At 36.0% G+C, this 19782-nt stretch overlaps 1 protein-coding gene across 3 annotated transcripts in view; it reads left to right on the top strand.

Annotated features, from left to right (window-relative positions):
- Positions 1–19782, top strand: part of FAF1 (Fas associated factor 1) — a 498736-nt gene that overhangs the window by 439905 nt on the left and 39049 nt on the right. For all 3 annotated transcript variants that reach the window (XM_053575767.1, XM_053575768.1, XM_053575766.1), the window contains 2 exons: positions 9552–9632; positions 10700–10777. In XM_053575767.1, coding sequence (XP_053431742.1) covers positions 9552–9632; positions 10700–10777 — 159 coding nt within the window. The remainder of the gene's footprint in view (positions 1–9551; positions 9633–10699; positions 10778–19782) is intronic.

Here is a 19782-nt window from a genome sequence, read left to right as displayed (position 1 = left end):
GTAATTTTTTTCTTTTTTTGTTTGTTTGTTTTTTTATTGTTGGGTACAAAGAACCAGGTTACATTGATTGCAATTGTTAGATAAAATCCCTCTTATAATTGTGTCTCACCCCCAATAGGTGTGTCACACACCATGACCCCCCACCCCCTCCCTCCTTCCCTCTCTCTGCTCTTCCCTTTCTCCACACTCTCCCTCCTTCCCTCTCCCTGCTCTCCCCTTCCCCCACCCCCCACTGTGTACTAGATCATCAACTGTCCTCATACAGAAATTGAGTACATAGGATTCTTGCTTCTCCATTCTTGGGATGCTTTACTAAGAATAATGTGTTCCACTTCCATCCATGTTAATACAAAGGATGTAAAGTCTCCATCTTTTTAATGGCTAAATAGTATTCCATGGTATATATATATACAAAAGCTTGTTAATCCATTCCTGGGTTGGTGGGCATTCAGGCTGACAATTGTAAATTGAGCTGCGATAAACAAGTCTAGTGCAAGTGTCATTATGGTAAAAGGATTTTTTTTTTCTTCTGGGTAGATGCCCAGTAATGGGATTGCAAGATCAGATGGGAAGTCTAGCTTGAATTCTTTGAGGGTTCTCCATACTTCCTTCCAAAAATGTTGTATTAGTTCCCAGTCCCACCAGCAGTGTAAAAGTGTTCCCTTCTCTCCACATCCACGCCAGCATCTGCAGTTTTGAGATTTTGTGATGTGGGCCATTCTTACTGGGGTTAGAGGATATCTCAGGGTGGTTTTGATTTGTATTTCTCTAATAATTAAGGACGAAGAGCATTTTTTCAAATATTTGCTAGCCATTCTTCTGTTTTAGAAGAATGTTCTATTCATCTTTCTTGCCCATTGATATATGGGATTGTTGGCTTTTTTCATGTGGATTAATTTAAGTTCTCTGTAGATCCTACCCTGTTTCCCCGAAAATAAGACATCCTCCAAAAATAACACCTACTTACAGGAAAGATAAGACGTCCCCTGAAAATAAGACCTAGCGCATCTTTGGGAGCATACCTTAAAATAAGACACTGTCTTATTTTCGGGGAAACAGGGTAGTTATAAACCTTTGGTCTGATTCAAAATATGCAAATATCCTTTCCCATTGTGTAGGTTGTCTATTTGCTTTGGTTGTTATCTCCTTAGCTGTACAGAATTTTTTCAGTTTAATTAAGTCCCATTTGTTTATTTGTGGTGTTGTTACAGTTGCCACGGAAATCATCTTCATGAGTCTTTCCCTATACCAATATCTTCAAGTGTTTTTCCTATGCTTTCTTTGAGGATTTTCATCATTTCATGCCTTAAATTTAGGTCTTCTATCCATCTTGAATCAATTTTTGTGAGTGGAGAGAGGTGTGGGTCCAGTTTCAGTCTTTTGCATGTGGATATACAGTTCTCCCAGCACCATTTATTGAATAGGGAGTCTTTCCCCCAGTGTATGTTCTTGTTTGGTTTATCAAAGACTAACCAAACAGCCAAAGGTGGCTGTAAGATGTTAGTTTCATCTCCTGGTTTTCTATTCGATTCCAAATGTCTATGTCTCTATTTTTGTGCCAGTACCATGCTGTTTTGACCACTATGGCCTTGTAGTACAGCCTAAAGTCTGGTATGCTGATGCCCCCGGCTTTGTTTTTATTACTAAGAACTGCCTTAGCTATATGGAGTTTTTCTGGTTCCATACAAAGTGAAGAATTATTTTTTCCAAGTTTCCAAAGTACGACATTGGTATTTTAATAGGGATGGCATTGAATTGGTAGATTGCTTTGGGAAGTATAGACATATTAACAATGTTGATTCTTTCCAGCCATGAGCATGGTATGGTCTTCCATTTGTTAATATCCTCTGCCATTTCTTTTCTTAGGGTTTCATAATTTTCTTTATAGAGGTCTTTTACCTCTTGTGTTAGGTATATTTCTAGGTATTTTATTTTCTTTGCAGCTATGTTGAAGCGGGTTGTGTCCTTAATTAGCCTCTCATCTTGGCTGTTAATGGCTATACAAAGGCTACTGACTTGTGGACATTGTTTTTATATCCTGAGACATTACTGTATTTTTTTATGACTTCCAGGAGTCTTGTGATTGAGTCTTTTGGGGTTCTCTAAATATAAGATCATATTGTCAGCAAAGAGCAAGAGTTTGACCTCCTCTGCTCCCATTTGTATGTCCTTTATTTTCTTCTCTTGCCTGATTGCATTGGCTAGAACTTCTAGCACTATGTTGAATAATAGTGGTGATAGAGGACAACTTTGTCTGGTTCCAGTTCTAAGTGGAAAAGCTTTCAGTTTTGTTCCATTCAGTAAAATATTAGCTGTGGGTTTGTCATAGATGGCTTCGATCGGTTTAAGAAATGTGCCACCTATGCCTATACTCTTCAGTGTTCTAATTAGAAAAGGATGCTGGATTTTATCAAATGCTTTTTCTGCATCTGTTGAGAGGATCATATGGTCTTTGTTTTTGCTTCTGTTGATATGGTGAATAACAACTTCCATTTCATTAATTCTCCCATGACCCTTGTATACAAACTGCTATTTAATCCATCTATTAATTTTTTGCAGGAGATAGTGTAGAGAGGTGGACAAGTATGGAAGGTCTGCTGTATTTTCCAGACCCAAAGTCACAATTTTCTGCTATGTTTCTTCTATAGTGGTTATAGGTTTAGATTTCACATTAGGTTTATGATCCATTTGAGTTAAATTCTGATTATAGTATAAATATGAATCTTTTTTGGTGGGTGGAGAAGAGATGGATATCCAGTAGTTCTAGCACTACTTCTTGAAAAGGCTATCCTTTTTCCACTGAATTGCTTTTTCATCTTTGTCATAAATCACTTGATCAGATATGCGTAGACCTATGTCTGGACTTCATTCTTTTCCATTGTTCTTTTGTCTATCTTTATACCAGTGTTACACACAATTACTCTAGTTTTATTATAAATCTTCGAATCAAGTTATATGAGTCCACTTAGTTCTTCTTTTCATAGTTTTGACTATTCTAGGTCCTGTGCATTTCCATGTGAATTTTACAATCAGCTTGTCAACTTCTGCAAAAAAAAATTTTTTTTGCTAGTATTTTCTCTGGAGTTATGTTGAATCTGTAGATCATTTGGAAAGAATTGGCATATATAAACATATTGACTCTTCTAATCCATAAAAATGCTGTATCTCTCCATTTATTTAGGTCTTCTTTAAGTTCTGTCAGCAGCATTTTGTAATTTTCAGTGTACACATCATTTGCATCTTTTGCCAGATTTATCCCTAAGTATTTCATATATTTTAGGCTATTATAAATGATATTTTAAAATTTCAGTTCTGATCTTCTCTGCTAGTACTATATATGGAAATATAGGCTGGTTCAAGTACAGTAGTGTTTGATCACAACCATTTAGAGATTTCTTTATTCCTTCTCTACTTTTACTGCTTTGACTAGCCTAAAAAAAAAAGAAAAAGAAAAAGAAATACAGTTGTTTATTATCTATTTGATGTCCTGCAACCTCACCTAACTCACTTATTAGTTGTAGTAGCTTTTTATTAAAATTCTTAGAATTTTCCTCATTTCTAATCATTTTTTCTGAGTGAAGAGAAATCTACTTCTTCCTCTCCATCCTAGAGTTTTTTTCTTTTTCTTACCTCATCAGACGGTAAAATCAATCAGTGAAATTCACCATATAATCATCTCAATGGATACAGAAAAAGCTTCAGACAAAATCTAATCTAGTCTTAAAAAAATCTTTCAAAACAGGACTAGAGTAGAACTTCCTTTGCCTGATAAAAGGTCAGCTATGAAAACCCCGCACTTTTGCTCATTTTTGAATTGCCTTGTTTAGTTTCTTTGTTGACTTGTTAAAGTTCATTACATATTCTGGATATTAATCCTTTATCAGATATATGATTTGTGAACATTATCTTCTATTCTGTGGATGTTTTTTTCATTCTCTTGTTTGGTCTTTTTTGTTTGTTTTCTGAGACAAAGTCTCAAGCTGTCATGCTGGGTAGAGTGCTATGGCGTCATAGCTCACAGCAACCTCCAACTCTTGGGCTAAAGCCATCCTCTTGTCTCAGTTTTTCTATTTTTAGTAGAGACGGGGTCTCGCTTTTACTCAGGCTGGTCCCAAACTCATGAGTTCAAGCGATCCACCCACTTCGGCCTCCCAGAGTGTGAGGATTACAGACATGAGCCACCACACTCAGCCTCATTCTCTTCATAGTGTCTGTAAATAAACAAAAGTTATTAATTTTGGTAAGTGTAATTTATCTATTTTGGGGCACCATTCTGAGAAATCCTTGACTTTCACCTATGTTTTTATCTAAGAGTTTTATAGCTTTAGCTCTTAAATTTAAGTCTTGGTCCATTTTGAGTTTGGGTTTTATTTTTTAATATAGTGTAAGATAAAGATCAGTTTCATTCTTTTGAATATGGATATCCAGCATTTTCACCACCATTAGTCGAAAAGACTGTCCTTTCTCCATTGAATGGTCTTCGCACCCTTCTTAAAACAGTTCACCTCAGCTGTGAGTGTTCTTTCTGTCTCTCTACTCTACTTCATTGTTCTACATGTCTCTCCTTATGCCATTCGCTCACTATTTTAATTACTGTAGCTTTGTGGTGAGTTTTGACATCAGGAAATATGAATTTTGCAACTTTGTTCGTTTTCAAAATTGTTTTGACTATTACCAGTCCCTGAGAGTACATATGAACTTTAGGATGGGTTTGAAGATAACAACTGTTAATTTTTTTTTTTTTTTTACAGTTTTGGCCAGGGCCAGGCTCAAACCCGCCACCCCCAGTATACAGGGCTGGCGCCCTACTCCGTGAGCCACAGATGCCGCCCAATACAATTGTTTCTTAAAGAGAATTTTAAATAAGAAAATTATTGTTTAATAAAAAAAAAAAGAAAGAAAATTATTTATCATTTACCTAGGTAGCTACCACTTCCAGTTTTCCTTAATACTTTGTCTTGACACAAAGACCTTCCTTTGTGGTATAATTTTTCTTTTACATGAAAAACGAACTTTTACTGTAATAGATATGCTAGTGATGAATTCTTTCAGCTATTGCATGTTTGAACAGTTTTTTTTTCACCTTCGGTTTTGAAGGATATCTTCAGTGGATACAGAATTATAAGTTGACAGGGGTTTATTTTTTTCCTTTCAGTACTTTGGAGATTTATTCCACTGTCTTCTCAATTGCAATGTTTCTGATGAGAAGTACGTTCTTAGCCTTTAGTTCTCCTGTGTATATTATATCTTTTCTCTGACTCTTTTTAAGATTTTTCTTTTTTTATTAATTTTAAGCAATTTGGTTGAATGTGCCTTGTAGTTTTTTTATGTTCCTTTTACTTATTATATGTTTAGATTCTCAAATCTGTAGCCTTTTAATTTTCATCATATTTGAAAAAATTATGGCCATTATATCTTAAAGTATTTTTCCCCCTTGTTCCTTCACCCCATTCTCAGACTCCAATTCATGTTACTTCAGCTATAGAAGTTATCCCAGAGATAATTTATACAACTCCCTAAATTGACTGAGTCCAGTATAAGGTTTCTAGTCACAGGCGGGCTATTGGGTTACCAAGGTGGATGACCTACCTTATCAGGTTCTTTATTGACTTTTCAATTTGCTCTTTATTTCTGGTTGCCAGAAACTTCTCATTGTTTCTTCCTGACATGCTCAGTTACATTTTTTAATATTTTTGTTGTATTTTATCTACTATTTCTTAATGTTGATATTAAGAGAATTTCAGGTTATCTTAATTCATACCTCTTTAGGGATAGATAGCAGGGTCATAATTATTAAAGTAAAGAGCGAAGTATGCATTCTTACCTGGGCATTCAAAAAAAACAAACAAATGTCCTATGTGTGTATGCATTTGGTAAGCAAGTATTTGAAAAAATCCTAACTGCCACAGCTTACTTCAATTTGATGATTCGCAGTTTTATATTAGTCTTTTGAAAATTAACTAATGCAATACTGTTGAAGGGTAATAAATTTCATCTAATTCCATTTTTTGTTAAGTTCTTTAGGACTTAACATTTGACATCTCTTAAAATGTTTTCATTATTTTTAATGAACATTAGTGGGTTACAGTGAAATCTGATTCAATGACTATTACCTCAGAGATATAGGAGTATACTGAGCCATCTAGTCTACCACAGTGGAGGAAAAAACATAGGCTTTAGGGTAAGAATGACTAGATTTGAATTTAATGTCAGCACTTCTTAGCAACTGATATTCAGGATAGGAAATATATTTAAATAAAAATTAGTAGTCTAAAGAATACTTAGAGGCTCTAGGAATTCTGATATATAACTGTTGAGCACTGATAATTTCATTCATTCATACAACAAATATTGGATATTTGGCATGTAGTACCCTGGATGCTATAGGAAATTTTTTCTATAGAGAATCTTTTCCCTCTGAGAGCATATAGCTCAGGTAGGGAGCAGTGAGACAAATCAATGAGTGTAGTACCAAGCAGTGAGAGGAGTGCTACAAGTGAAAGGCTCCTAGTGAGGCTATCACTTACTTCTGAGCAATCCAGCTTCTTACTTGGATATGACAAGGAGTGAGGGTTTTTTTGTTTTGTTTTGTGACAGAGTTGTGCTCTGTCACCTGGGCTACAGCGCAGTAGCCTCATCATAGCTCACTGCAGCCTCAAACTCCTGGGCTTACGCGATCCTCCTTGTAGTCCCACCCCTACCCCAAGTAGCTGGGACTACAGGTACCTAATTAATATTTCTAATTTTTTCTAGAAATGGGGTTTTCTTCTTATTCAGGCTGTTCTCGAACTCCTGATCTCAATTAATCCTCCTGCTTCAGCCTCCCAAAGTGCCAAGATTACAGGCATGAGGCACCATGTCTGGTTACAAGGAGTGGATTTTTTTGTTTGTTTGTTTGTTTGTTTTGTTTTGTTTTTTGTTTTTGCTTTGTTTGTCTTTTTTAAGACAGAGTCTCACTTTATCACCCTGGGGTTGAGTGCCATGGCATCATAGCTCATAGCAACCTCAAACTCTTGGGCTCAAGATATCTTCTTGTGTCAGCCTCTCAAGTAACTAGGACAAAAAGTGCCCATCACAATGCCCAGCTAATTTTTCTATTTTTAATAGAGACCAGGTCTCACTCTTGCTAAGGCTGGTTTTGAACTCCTGAATTCAAGCAGTCCATCAGCCTTGACCTCTCAGAGTGCTAGGACTAGAGGTATGAGCCACCACACTGGGCCCCAAGACCTGCTTCTGAATCTGATCATCTAGCTATTCACCTTCCTCATTCAATGTTTAGAAATTTCTAGTTATTTTGATGTGTCCTTTCAGATTGAGAAAAGAGAATCTACACAAGACAGCTTTTGTAAGACATAGGAGATGTGCCAAAAGACACATCTACAAGTTGTAAGAACAAGTTTATACACAAAATGTTAACCACAATGCCTGGGATTTTCCAAAAGTCTAAGGATATAGAAAAATACAGTGAAAATACCTAAGCAGTTTTCTCTAATTCCCCAAACTGGAAATGACTGTGAGTTGGACAGTTAGGGAGGTAAGTACAGTATTTACTGAACAGCCAGGAAGAAATGATTGCCATTCACAAGCAACTACCAAACATACAAGGTGTGACCACAATGAATTTAGGAAAATTCATCCTGGGTCACATGCATGAGCCACCCCATCTGTCAGGATGGTCAGGGAAGGCTGTGGACTGAGGAAAGGGTACACAACAGGTGCCACATTCTGATTCTATGGCAGAGATCCTTGTATTTAATGGCCTTTAATATCTGCTACAGTTGGTTTTTAAAACAGAGCTATTTACTTAAAACGCTTTTATTATAAACTATTTTATGCTCAAAGGGCTTCCAACTATGATAGCTTTTAGAAGGTCCTTTTGTTATGTGTGTATAATGTCACAACAGGTCATTCCTTCTCACCCAGGCAGTTCATTGACCCTGAAGGGGCTGCTTTATGGATGAACTATATCTTTCTCCTCCTTAATTTTTTCCATAGGCAATAAATATTTTATGCCTGGAAAAGTTATTCATTTATTCAACATATGCTTATTAGACACCTCTCAAAGTCTAGGCAGTGTGTGGAATACAGAGTTATATAATATGGACAAGTTCTCTGCCTTTGTGAAGCTTAGAGTATCATGAGGCAATCCTATATTAAATAAATAACTATACAATAACTAATAAATTATAATTGTGATAAGTGCTTTAAAGGGAAAGTAAAGAATGTTATGAGAGAAACCTAAATGAATTTGAAGGGGCAAGGTCAGGAAAGTAAGGTCAAATTAAAATTTTAATTAGCTGAGGGTGAGGATGCATGTCTGTAGTCTCAGCACCTTGGGAGGCTGAAGAAGGAGGAACACTTGAGTCTAGGAGAATAAGGTTGCAGTGAGATGTGATGATAGCTCTTCAGCTAGCCCAGATCCCACAGGAAGACCCTGTCTCAAAAAAATAAAGCAAAAAAAATATACATATATATATAATTTTTATTTTTATTTATTTATTTTTTTTGTAGAGACAGAGTCTCACTGTACCGCCCTCGAGTAGAGTGCCGTGGCGTCACACGGCTCACAGCAACCTCTAACTCTTGGGCTTACGCAATTCTCTTGCCTCAGCCTCCCGAGCAGCTGGGACTACAGGCGCCTGCCACAACGCCTGGCTATTTAACATATATATATATAATTTTTAAACATATTAAACATTTCCCCATTTCAAAGATAGAAAGCTAAGATACTCCCATAGTTTATTGGTTGCATTCAAGAAATATCTAAATTTGGAAAGATAGACTTATCCACAGAGGCATAAGATCCTTAGAAGTTCAATCCTTAATTTAATAGATAACTGAAAGAGGAGACGTTATTTACTCAAGAGCACGTGGCTCGCTACTGGTAGGGCTAGGACTTGAACACAAGTCTGCTAATCATCCCAGTGTCTCAGAAAAAAAAAAAAAAAGATAAAAGATAACTTATGTTTTCACACTTCATGAGTGTGAATGTAATGGGGAAATACTGGTTTGACAACTAAGGCTTTCGAGATGTGGTATGGAATGAACTTAACTAGGGTATTTTGCTTTTAGTCTCTTTCTACATTAACCAGGGCATTATTTCCTAGTCTTTTACACTCCCTCCCCGTCCTTAGTTTCAATATTAACAGTCTCCAAGTTTATCTGAGGAAAATCAGTAGAAAGGAGAAAGAGAACTAACATTTGTGGAAATTAAGTAGTAGATCCTTTGTTAGTCAGTTTAGGTATTATTGCATTTAATTCTCACAATAAGCATATAAAGCAAATATTATTTCTATTTTATAATTGAGGAAACTGAGACCTAAGGAAGTTAAATACTTACACAAGGTCTCAGTTTTTAAGTGGTAGAGCTAGGATTCAAACATTCTTTTTTTCACTATGTATCATATTGTTCAGAATATTGTTTATTTAAAATGTTTCTTTGTTTTATAATACATTCACACAAGAGTAAGACAAAGGCATTATTATTGGGTTTTTTTCTTAGAAAAAAACAATATGGTAAAATATATTTGAATCTTTGTCTTTCTTTTAAGGATGAACGTGAAGCCAGAGAAAATGTGAAAAGAGAGCAAGATGAGGCCTATCGCCTTTCACTTGAGGCTGACAGGGCAAAGGTAGGTTTGACCACATGACTTCTGGGATAAAGTACTCAAACCTGAATAATCTTTTGTTATTAAAATGCCAGCACCCTTATCAGTTTGAGCCCTAAAGATACTGTCTTTGCAATGGAGAAAGTTAGTTAGATTCAATTAACAGAAAGAATATAGTTCTATGGATGGTTCTTAAGGTATGACACATTTTGGCAAAATAAAGTTTGTTTACAATCATGAAAAACTCAAACAAGAATAAGCCTCATATCTATTTTATTTGTTTTTTAATTGGTCTTTGATAGAAGCTTGCAATAATTGAAAAACCCTTTACGTGATTCTAATGTGCAATCATGGTTGAGACCGCTGATTTGTTTAATGTTTCTTGACCACCTGTTTCTATATTGGGCATTGAAGAAAGGGAGGAAAAGGAAAAAGCCACAGGTTCTTCCCTGAAAAGAAGACTCAACGGTGTGGTATAGTAGATGAAGTCAAGAGCACAGATAGCTATAATATAAGGCAAGAAGTTTAAGTGTCGTTAGGGAAGTACTGACTTCTGTGAGAGTTCAGTGAACAGGAGTTTCAGTTGGAAATTTTTTTTTAAAGTTTAGCAAGCCAGAAAGTGGGAATATACTGGGGAGTTTTTAAAGACGAAATGGTATATGTGAACTGGACAGAGAAAATGGAGCAGGAAGGAAGAGACAGTAATATAAGCTAGCATCAGAGGTCTAGAAAGTGCTGGAGGATGGATAGAGGCTGATGTGAGTAGAGCTTGATTACAGGAGAATTAACAGAAAACGCCAAAAAGGAAGGCAGAAGAAAGGTCCTGAAGGATCTAAGTGCTGCATTACCCAGGGCTATCAAAGAGAATAGGAACCCAACATTTTTAGAGAGTTGTGCTTTGTTTTTGCCTTCATTTCCATTCCTGTTTGGGAGAAAACATTTCCTTTACCATAGTATGTGCTTCTGAGTCTTGTTGGGAGGGAGCCCTGTGAATGTAACTTGCTCCATCTTCATTTATTGACTGGTTTTGTTTTTTTAGGTAAACATACATTAAGTATTGAGTGCTTGCTCCCTTTCTATTTTATAAACAGAGGGAAGCTCATGAGAGAGAGATGGCAGAACAGTTTCGTTTGGAGCAGATTCGCAAAGAACAAGAAGAAGAACGTGAGGTAGGGCATAATTTTAAGAAAAGCTGAGTTGTATTTCCACTGTACTTCATGCTGAAGCTGTTGCTATTTCTGACAACTGATTTCTTTCTACTTGTCCCAGACTTGTTTTAGTATGGAAGACCTAACTGTTCCTTAATCATTCCTGATCTATTGTATGGAACTCTTAGAGAATTTAATCTTTCACTAAAGGATTATCTTTCTATTTCCTTTATCTTCAGTTCCTTTTCCTTTTGTCTGCCTGATAAATACTTCCCATCCTTCCTGGATATTGTCCTACCCAAGAATAAAAAGAATATCTTTCCTGTCCCTTCCTCAGGCTTCACTTTACCCACCAAAAGATACTACAGGTTACTTCTGCAACATCTTGCATTGAGCCCCGAAATATGGGAAATCCACCCAACTTAGCTGATATTTTTCCCCCTGGAGTTTGTGTCTTGTCCATACCAATATTGAGAATTTTTCATTCATTCATCTTGCAGACATTTTTTGAATACTTAACTGCATACCCATAATCTGTGCAGCAGTTCTCAACCTATGGGTCGCAACCCACAGGAACTGTATTAAAGGTTTGCAGCATTACGAAGGTTGAGAACCACTGTGTTAGGGGATAGTGATATAGACATATCCTGCTCTCCATGGGTTAATAGTCTTATAAAAATTGAATTTTAATACTATACATGAAAGTTATTACACAGGTATGCCTAAGTGCAATGGGAACAAAGAGAAGGGGAGTCAAATGACTTCCTAGGATGGCTTCAGAGTAAAGAACGTTTTTTGTTTTTTTTTTTTTTTGAGACGGAGTCTTACTATGTCACCCTCGGTAGACTACCGTGGCATCACAGCTCACAGCAACCTCAAACTCTTGGGCTTCAGCGATTCTCTTCCCTCAGTCTCCTAAGCAGCTGGTACTACAGGCAACCACCACAGTGCCCTACTATTTTTTGGTTGTAGTTATCATTGTTGTTTAGCTGGCCCGGGGCTGGGTTCGAACCTGCCAGCCTGGGTGTATGTGGCCAGCACCCTACCCACTGACCTATGGGCACCGCCAGAGTAAAGAACTTTAAACTTTTTCTAGATGTGAGATAATAATGGGAAGTTTCACTTATAAAAAAGAGGAAGCCATCTAACAAGTGACAGAAAGGTCTGGAGAGCCCTAACTGGGGTTAAGGAGAATTCATTCACCATTTTCAGTCAAAGGATGTCTCCATCTCTTTTGTTTATTTAATATATGTTTTTTAAACAAGAACTGTGCTGTACACTGCAGGGGAAACAAAGGAAAATAGAACATTTTCTGCCTGCAAAAAGAGATTACATCTTGGAGGGAAGCTACGACATGTAACAGTAACAGCAAATCAAGGAAAAATGTTCTAATGATGTAGAAGTTAGAACCAAAATACTTAGGGAGTTGAGGACCAAAGGAAAAATCTTTTTTATAGGTTCAGTAATCAGACAACAAATGAAAGAAGTAATAACCAAGCCAGGTCTTAGAAGACATGAAATTTCACTGTTAGGAAATCAAAGTTTATCTATGTTAAAACACTTAATTGAATACCTATCATATGCGTACAAACCCTAGTCTCTGCACTCTGAGGACTCTCAAGGGAAAATAGAAAATAATACTTTGTTGAACATCTTCTGTCTATCTAATACTCTGCCTACTGGCAGTTTTGCATACACTTGCTCATTAACCATTAAAACAAACTGTAACACTGGAGATTTCTTCTTACAGGTAAGAAAACTGAAGCTCAGTGAGGAGTCACACACAGAGAGAGAAATGGAAACAGCTGAGATTCTCACCTAAGTCTTTGTGACTACAAAGCTCATGTTCTTTCTTATACTTTATTCCAGGGCAAGGCCACATATCCTTGTATGTGTCTATGATAGTGATATATGCAGAGCTTTACAAAAATTTAGATAATGAAAAGATTAATCACTATCATTTTAGGCTATTTCAAAAAATATATACTGATATTCTCAGTATATATTGTTGTCTGCTTTGTCAAATTATCAGTTGGCTGTGTGTGGATGGTTTTATATCTGGGTTCTCTGTTATGTTCTATTGCTCTATGTCTGTTTCTGTGCTGCTTTGGTTACTATAGCCTTGTTAGCATAGTTTGAAGATTGGTAATGGGATGCCTCCGGTTTTGTTCTTTCTGCTTAAGATTGTTTTGGCCATTGGGGCTCTTTTCTGGTTCCAAATAAAGAGTAATACCTTTTTCTAGGTCTCTGAAATATGATGTTAGTATGTTTTTTTTTGACAGTTTTTGGCCGGGGCTGGGTTTGAACCTGCCACCTCCGGCATATGGGGCCGGGGCCCTACCCTTTTGAGCCACAGGCGCCGCCCATGATGTTAGTATTTTGATGGGGATTGGATTGAATCTTGAGTCACTTTGGGTAGAGCAGACATTTTAACAATGTCACTTCCACCCATCCATGAGCATGGTGTGGTTTTCCATTAGTTTGTGTCATCTGTGATTTCTTTCCTCGGTGTTTCATACTTCTCCTTTTAGAGATCTTTCACCTCCCTGGTTCAGTCTATTCCTAGGTACTTTATGTTCTTTGTAGCTATTATGAGTGGCATTGAGTCTTTAATTTGACTCTCAGCTTGACTGTTACTGGTATGTAGGAATGCTACTGTTTTGTGTACATTGATTTTCGTTAACATGAAACTTTACTGGATTTATCAATTCCAGGAGTGTCTTGGTGGAATCATTGGAGTTTTCTAGATATAAGATCACATCATCAGCAAAAATAGTTTGACCTCCTTTTTCTTCATTTGGATACCTTTTATCTCTTTCTCTTGCCTGATTGCTCTGGCCAGGACCTGCAGCACTGTGTTGAATAGAAGTGACAGTGGGCACCATTGTCTTGTTCTTAGTGGGAATGTTTTCAGTTTTTCCCCATTCAGTATGATGTTGGGCTATGGCTTTGTTACTTATGACTTTTATAATCTTGAGATATGTTCCTCCTATGCCTAATTGTTGAAGGTTTTTATCATGAAAGGCACTGAATTTTCTTGAATGCTTTTCCTACAGATATTAAGATGATCATATGGTCTTTGTTTCTGCTTACATTTATGTGCTGAGTCATATATGTGTTGAACTATCCTTGCATCCCTGACATGAAGCCCACTTGGTCATGGTGGGTTATTTTTTTGATGTACTATTGAATTTGGTTTGCTAATATTTAGTGTATAATGTATACTCATGTATATTCATGTATATTCGTGTATATTCTTAAGGGATATTGGTCTGTAGTTTTCCTTTTTATACGTGTCCTCTTCTGGTTTTGGTATTGTGCTTATGCTGGCTTTGTAGAATGAGTTGTGGAGGATTCCATCCTTCTTGATATTGTGGAATTATTTCTACAGAATGGGTATCATCTCCTCTTTGTAAGGCTGGTAAATTCAGTTGTGAATCTGTCTGGTCCAGGGCTTTTATTTATTTTATTTGTTGTTGTTGTTGTTAGAAGAATTTTTATTGCTACTTCTATCTCATTGCTTATTTTCGGATTTAATTTTTTTTATTTTTTTCTATTATACACATATGTTATTTGGTTTCTACTTTTTGCCTTTACAAAATTAAAAAGGCTTAAAATTTAATAACAATAACAATGTTTAAGATAAGGACTAGAAACAAAAACCTCGTAAAGAACGAACCAAGATAAATACATTCAGAAAAGAAATTAGACGATTGTTGCAACGAAATATTGAGCAAAAATAATAATAATAATACAAAAAAAGTAACATTCACATTGTCAGATAAGAGTATGTCTATCATAGGATGCTTTGACTCTGAGGTTCAGTATGGAGTCATCAGTTAACTTCTTCCAAAATATTTAGAAAAAATGGAGATGAGAGAAAACATCCTTGAAGATGAGGTTTGGTCTAGCCAGTCTTTGGTAAAATAGTCAACTAATTGCATCTTCAAATTCAGAGCCAGTATTACACAAAAGAAGGACTTTATTTCTTCTGACGAAACATTCTTCCACAAGTGCTACATTGAGTATTTGGTTATTGGAGTCACCTTCTTTATTTTTTCCACTGCATACTTATTTGTTATGGTCACAATTTCGCCAATAATATCATTTCTGAAAATACCCAAGTTCAGTGTTTTTATTTGTTTGTTTGTTTGTTTGGCAGAGTACTTTGAGGAAGGGTGAATCCCTGTTATGTGACAGAGTATGGGAACTTCATAAAGTTGTAAGATCATTACCATCACAATAAACCTTCCAGCTACTTGTTACAGGTTGCATATTATCATGTTGGATCTCTTCCAACATTGGAGCAGAACAGGAAAATCATTATCTGACATAGGATAGGAAAGGGTTAAGAAAGCCTTCATGAATGTTGTTTTATGCCACTGAGTTTTTCATGAATAGATAAGGTTTTAGCTAAGGTCTTTGATTTTTAGGTCAAATAGTACGTGGACACGTTTAGAACACAGAATAGAGCTGTGGCTAACAAGGCTAAATTTTGGAGAATTGTGGATGGGAAAGAATGGAAACAAGGCTATCCTTTTTGCTGATGGTTCCTTTAGAAAATAAAAGTTTGCCTATCTATCCAAATTATTTCCTTTTATGCCTTGGTTCCTCCTTGTAGAAAATGTTACATAATGTGGCATTAAATGGAGGAACAAAAGAACATGGAATTAGAATCCTTAATGCTTTCCCTTTAGTTTTCTGGTTTGATCTTCACAACTACCCTACATAAATGGTAAGAGAGATATCATCGCTGTTTTACAGATGAAGAAAGTAAGATCATAGCTGGATTGAGGAGTCTGTTTTTAGCCTGGTACAATGGTATATACCTATAGACTCTGGAGGTGGGAGGCTGAGGCAGGAGATCTCTTGAGCCCAGGAGTTCAAGGCCAGTGTGGGTAAGATAGCAAGACTCTATCTCTAAAAAAAATATATTAAAAGTTAAATTTTTAAAAAATGTAAAGCCTATGTTTAAATTCTTACCTTAGTTTTACCTGGTAAAAGCAGAACCAGAGGTTCTATCCAGTATTCATTATACTTATTACCCTCTATTGGATGAATGACGGTGGAACCATAAATTGGTTATTAAAGTAAACCTGCCTATTATAATTTGCATTTTTTAATCTTATCTTTTGTCATTTAAAGATAACACCACTACACTGGACCCTAATGATAATCATTTCTGTCATCATCACCATCATCACCACTATGTATTGAGCTATTATGTGCTAAATTCAGTAGTGATCACTTTATAGCCATTCAGTTATCTTACTGAATTCTTACAATTCAATAATGTAGGTACCAATGCATAAATATCTCATTATAATTATAAAGACCATATATCCACAATTCCTTAGATATAGTTTGAAGTATTCTACTGTTGTCTTCATGAACCGTTAAAACAGACCAGAAATTCTAGGTGTATGGTTTCCAAATCACAGCTGAAAGACTATTCCTTATATCCAGAAGCAGCTAGAAGTAATCTGTCTGAATTCTGATTTAGGAAATAGGGCCATTTGCCTTATTGACTTTATCTAGGAATGCAGCTATATTTGTAGTAATCTAGGTGCATGATTGGTTGCCAGAAGCAGAGAATGGCTACTGAGTTGGGTCAGATCAGCTGTTCCTATACGGTATTATTCACCTGTGGTGATCTCGTCCAATATCGTGACTTTAAATATCATCTAAATGCTTGACTCCCAATTTTATCTCTCTAGTTCCTCCCTTTCTTTGATTTGAATATCTAACTACTGGCACACCATCTCCACTTAGATGTATAATACACATACATCATACAAGCTTAATGTGTCTAAAACTGAACCCATCTTACCCACCCCACCTAACCCTGCTCTTTTTGCGATCTTTCCTATCTTAATAAATGAAAAATCTTTCTAGCTTTTGAGCCAGAAACCTTGGAATCATCCTTTACATCTCTCTTTCACATCCATATTTAATGAGAAAATCCTGTTGGCTCGATTTTCAAAATATATGTAAAAGTGAAATGCTTCTCACTAGCTCCATCACTACCACCCTTATCTAAGCCACCACTATCTGTTATCTATCTTTAATAGACTCCCAACTTGATTTCATATCTCTATTTTTTTTTTGCCTTTTCTATAGTCTTTTAGTAAATCCTTTTTAAAAAATACTTGTCCTATCATGTCACTTTAAAAACCTGCAATGACTTTACATCTTAAAGTAAAAGGTAAAATCTTATAGTGATTCCAATCAAATAAATCTCTGTAGGATTTTCTATATTGACAAAATGATTCTAAAATGTATATGAAAAAGCAATAGAAGCATACTACCAGAGCTCAAGACTTACTGTAATCAAAATGTGTGGTATTAGCAAAAAGATGGACCAGTATGTCAATGGAATGGTTTATGTCAATGGAATGGAATGAAAACCCTAGAAATAGGCCCTTTGTGATCACACATGTATGATTAATTGATTTTCTACAGAGGTACAAAGGCAGTTCACTGGAGAGAGGATAATCTTTTCAACACATGATACTACAATTGGATATTCATATGCAAAAGAATTAAAAACCCTTCAGTTCATATGTTGTATCACAAAGGTTAACTCAAAATGGGTCATAGACCTAAATGTAAACCTACAACTATTCAAGTTGTAGGTAGTCCCAGGTACTTGAGAGGCTGAGGCAAGAAAATCGCTCAAGCCCAAGAGTTTGAGGTTGCTGTGAGCTGTGACGCCACAGCCCTCTACAGAAGGTGACATAGTAAGACTCTGTCTCAATAAATAAATAAATACAATTAGAATCTATCAAAACTAAGAACTTCTATTATTTGAAAGACATTGTTAAGAAATTTAAAAGACAGCCACATATTTGGGGGAAATCATATATCTGAGTCCAGAACACATAAAGAACTCCCAAAACTCCATAGTAAGAAAATAACCCAAGTATAAAAATGGACAAAATATTTGAAGGACACTTCACTTAAAAAAGATTTATAGAAGGCAAATAAATACATGAAAATATGTTCAACATTTTTCATCATTAGGAAATACAAATTAAGACACCAATATATACATACCTTTTAGCAGAGCTTTCTAAAAGAAAAACAATACCAATTCAATACTTCAATGATGAGAATGCAAAATAGCACATCCACTTTGAAAATTAGGTAGGTATATTCTTATAAAGTTAGACATACATATACCATATGACCCAGCAGTCACACTCCTAGGTATTTACTTACACAAATGAAATGAAAGGAACAGTAAAATATATGTTTACACAAAAATGTGCACAGAAATGTTTATAGCAGTGTTATTTGTAGCACCAAAACCTGGAAAATGGATAATCAAAATGTAGAGTATCTAGAAAATGAAGTACTACTCAGCAGTAATTTAGAACAAATGAACTGCTGGTATATTAAACAATATGGACAAGTTTCAAGTGCATTATGCTAATGAAGGAAGCCATTTATATGACATTATGATTACATTTATTTAACATTCTGGGAAGATTAAAGTAGGGACAGAAAACATTAGGTTGTTAGGGGACAGGGATAAAGAAATTTGTAGGGGTAGAGAGAGGTTATAGAATCATTCCTTATCTTGATTGGTGATGGTAGTAATACAAGTTATGCATTTGTCAAAACTTACAGAACTATACATTTAAAAAGGATAGATTTTAGTGTGTGTAAATTATACTTTAGTTTTAAAGTGGAAAAAAAATAATTAACTGGCTTCTCAAGGCAATATATGATCTAATCACTCTCTCCTTTGCTGCTTGTCTGACTTTAATTCCTGGCCCTCTCTCCTTGTCATTTTGCTCCAGACATATTGGCTGCCTTACTATTCCTTCGTCAAACCAGGCACCAGGGCCTAGGTGTTGACTGTGACTACTCCTGCTTGTCATATTCTTCTCAATCTGAATGTTCATGTGGTTTCCTCTCTCCGTTAGCCCTTTGCTTACTGAGGCTTACAGTGTTTAAAATTGTAAACCCCCTCTCTGTACTCTCTCCACAGCCCTCATCACTGTGTGACAGACTATATACAGTCATGAGTTGCTTAATGACAGGGATATGTGCTGAGAAATGTGTCATTAGTGATTTCATCATTTTATAAACCCCATAGTGTTTACTTACACCTGCATGGTATAGCCTCCAACACACCTAGGCTATATTGGTATAGTCTGTTGCTCCAAGGCTGCAAATCTCGATGGCATGTTACTGTAGGCATATTACAGGCAGTTGTAACACTCTGGCAAGTAATTGTTTAGCTAAACATATGTAAAAAAGTGCAGGAGGAATATGGTATAAAAGATAAAATATAATAAACCTGTATAGGCCAATTACCATGAATGGCACTTTCAGGACTGGAAGTTGCTCTGGGTGTGTCAGTAAGTGGTGAGGGAATATGAAGGCTTAGGATGTTATTATGTGCTACAACAGACATTATAAACAGTACACTTTGACTACATTAAATTTACAAAAAGCTTTTTTTCAATAATAACTTTAACTTACTGTAACTTTTTGCTTTGTAAACTTTTAACTTATTTTTCACTTTTTGTTTTGTAATAACACTTAGCTTAAAACATAAACATTGTATAGTTGTACAAAAACTTTTTATATCCTTATTCTATAAGCTTTTTTCTTTTTTTTTTTAATTGTTTGGGATTCATTGAGGATACAAAGAATTAGGTTATACTTATTGCATTTGTTAGGTAAAGTCTCTCTTATAATTGTATCCTGCCCCAAGAGGTGTGCCATACAGCAATTTTGTTTTGGGGGGTTTTTTTGCAGTTTTTGGCCAGGGCTGGGTTTGAACCCATCACCTTCGGTATATGGGGCCAGCTCCCTACTCCTTTGAGCCACAAGCGCCACCCACCACCAGTTGTTTTTTGTTTTGTTTTGTTTTTTACTTTAAAAATTTTTTATTAAAAAAAAACATACATTAGCTTTGGCCTACACTGGGTCAGGATATCACTGTCCTCTGCCTCTACACCTCATTTCACTGGACCGACTTCAGGGGCAGGAACACATACTGAGCTGTCATC

Source organism: Nycticebus coucang, chromosome 22 (assembly GCF_027406575.1).
Source record: "Nycticebus coucang isolate mNycCou1 chromosome 22, mNycCou1.pri, whole genome shotgun sequence".
In the NCBI taxonomy this organism is placed as follows: Eukaryota; Metazoa; Chordata; class Mammalia; order Primates; family Lorisidae; genus Nycticebus; species Nycticebus coucang.
The sequence above is the reverse complement of the archived record's forward strand: the minus strand, read 5'-3'. Positions and strand labels throughout refer to the sequence as shown.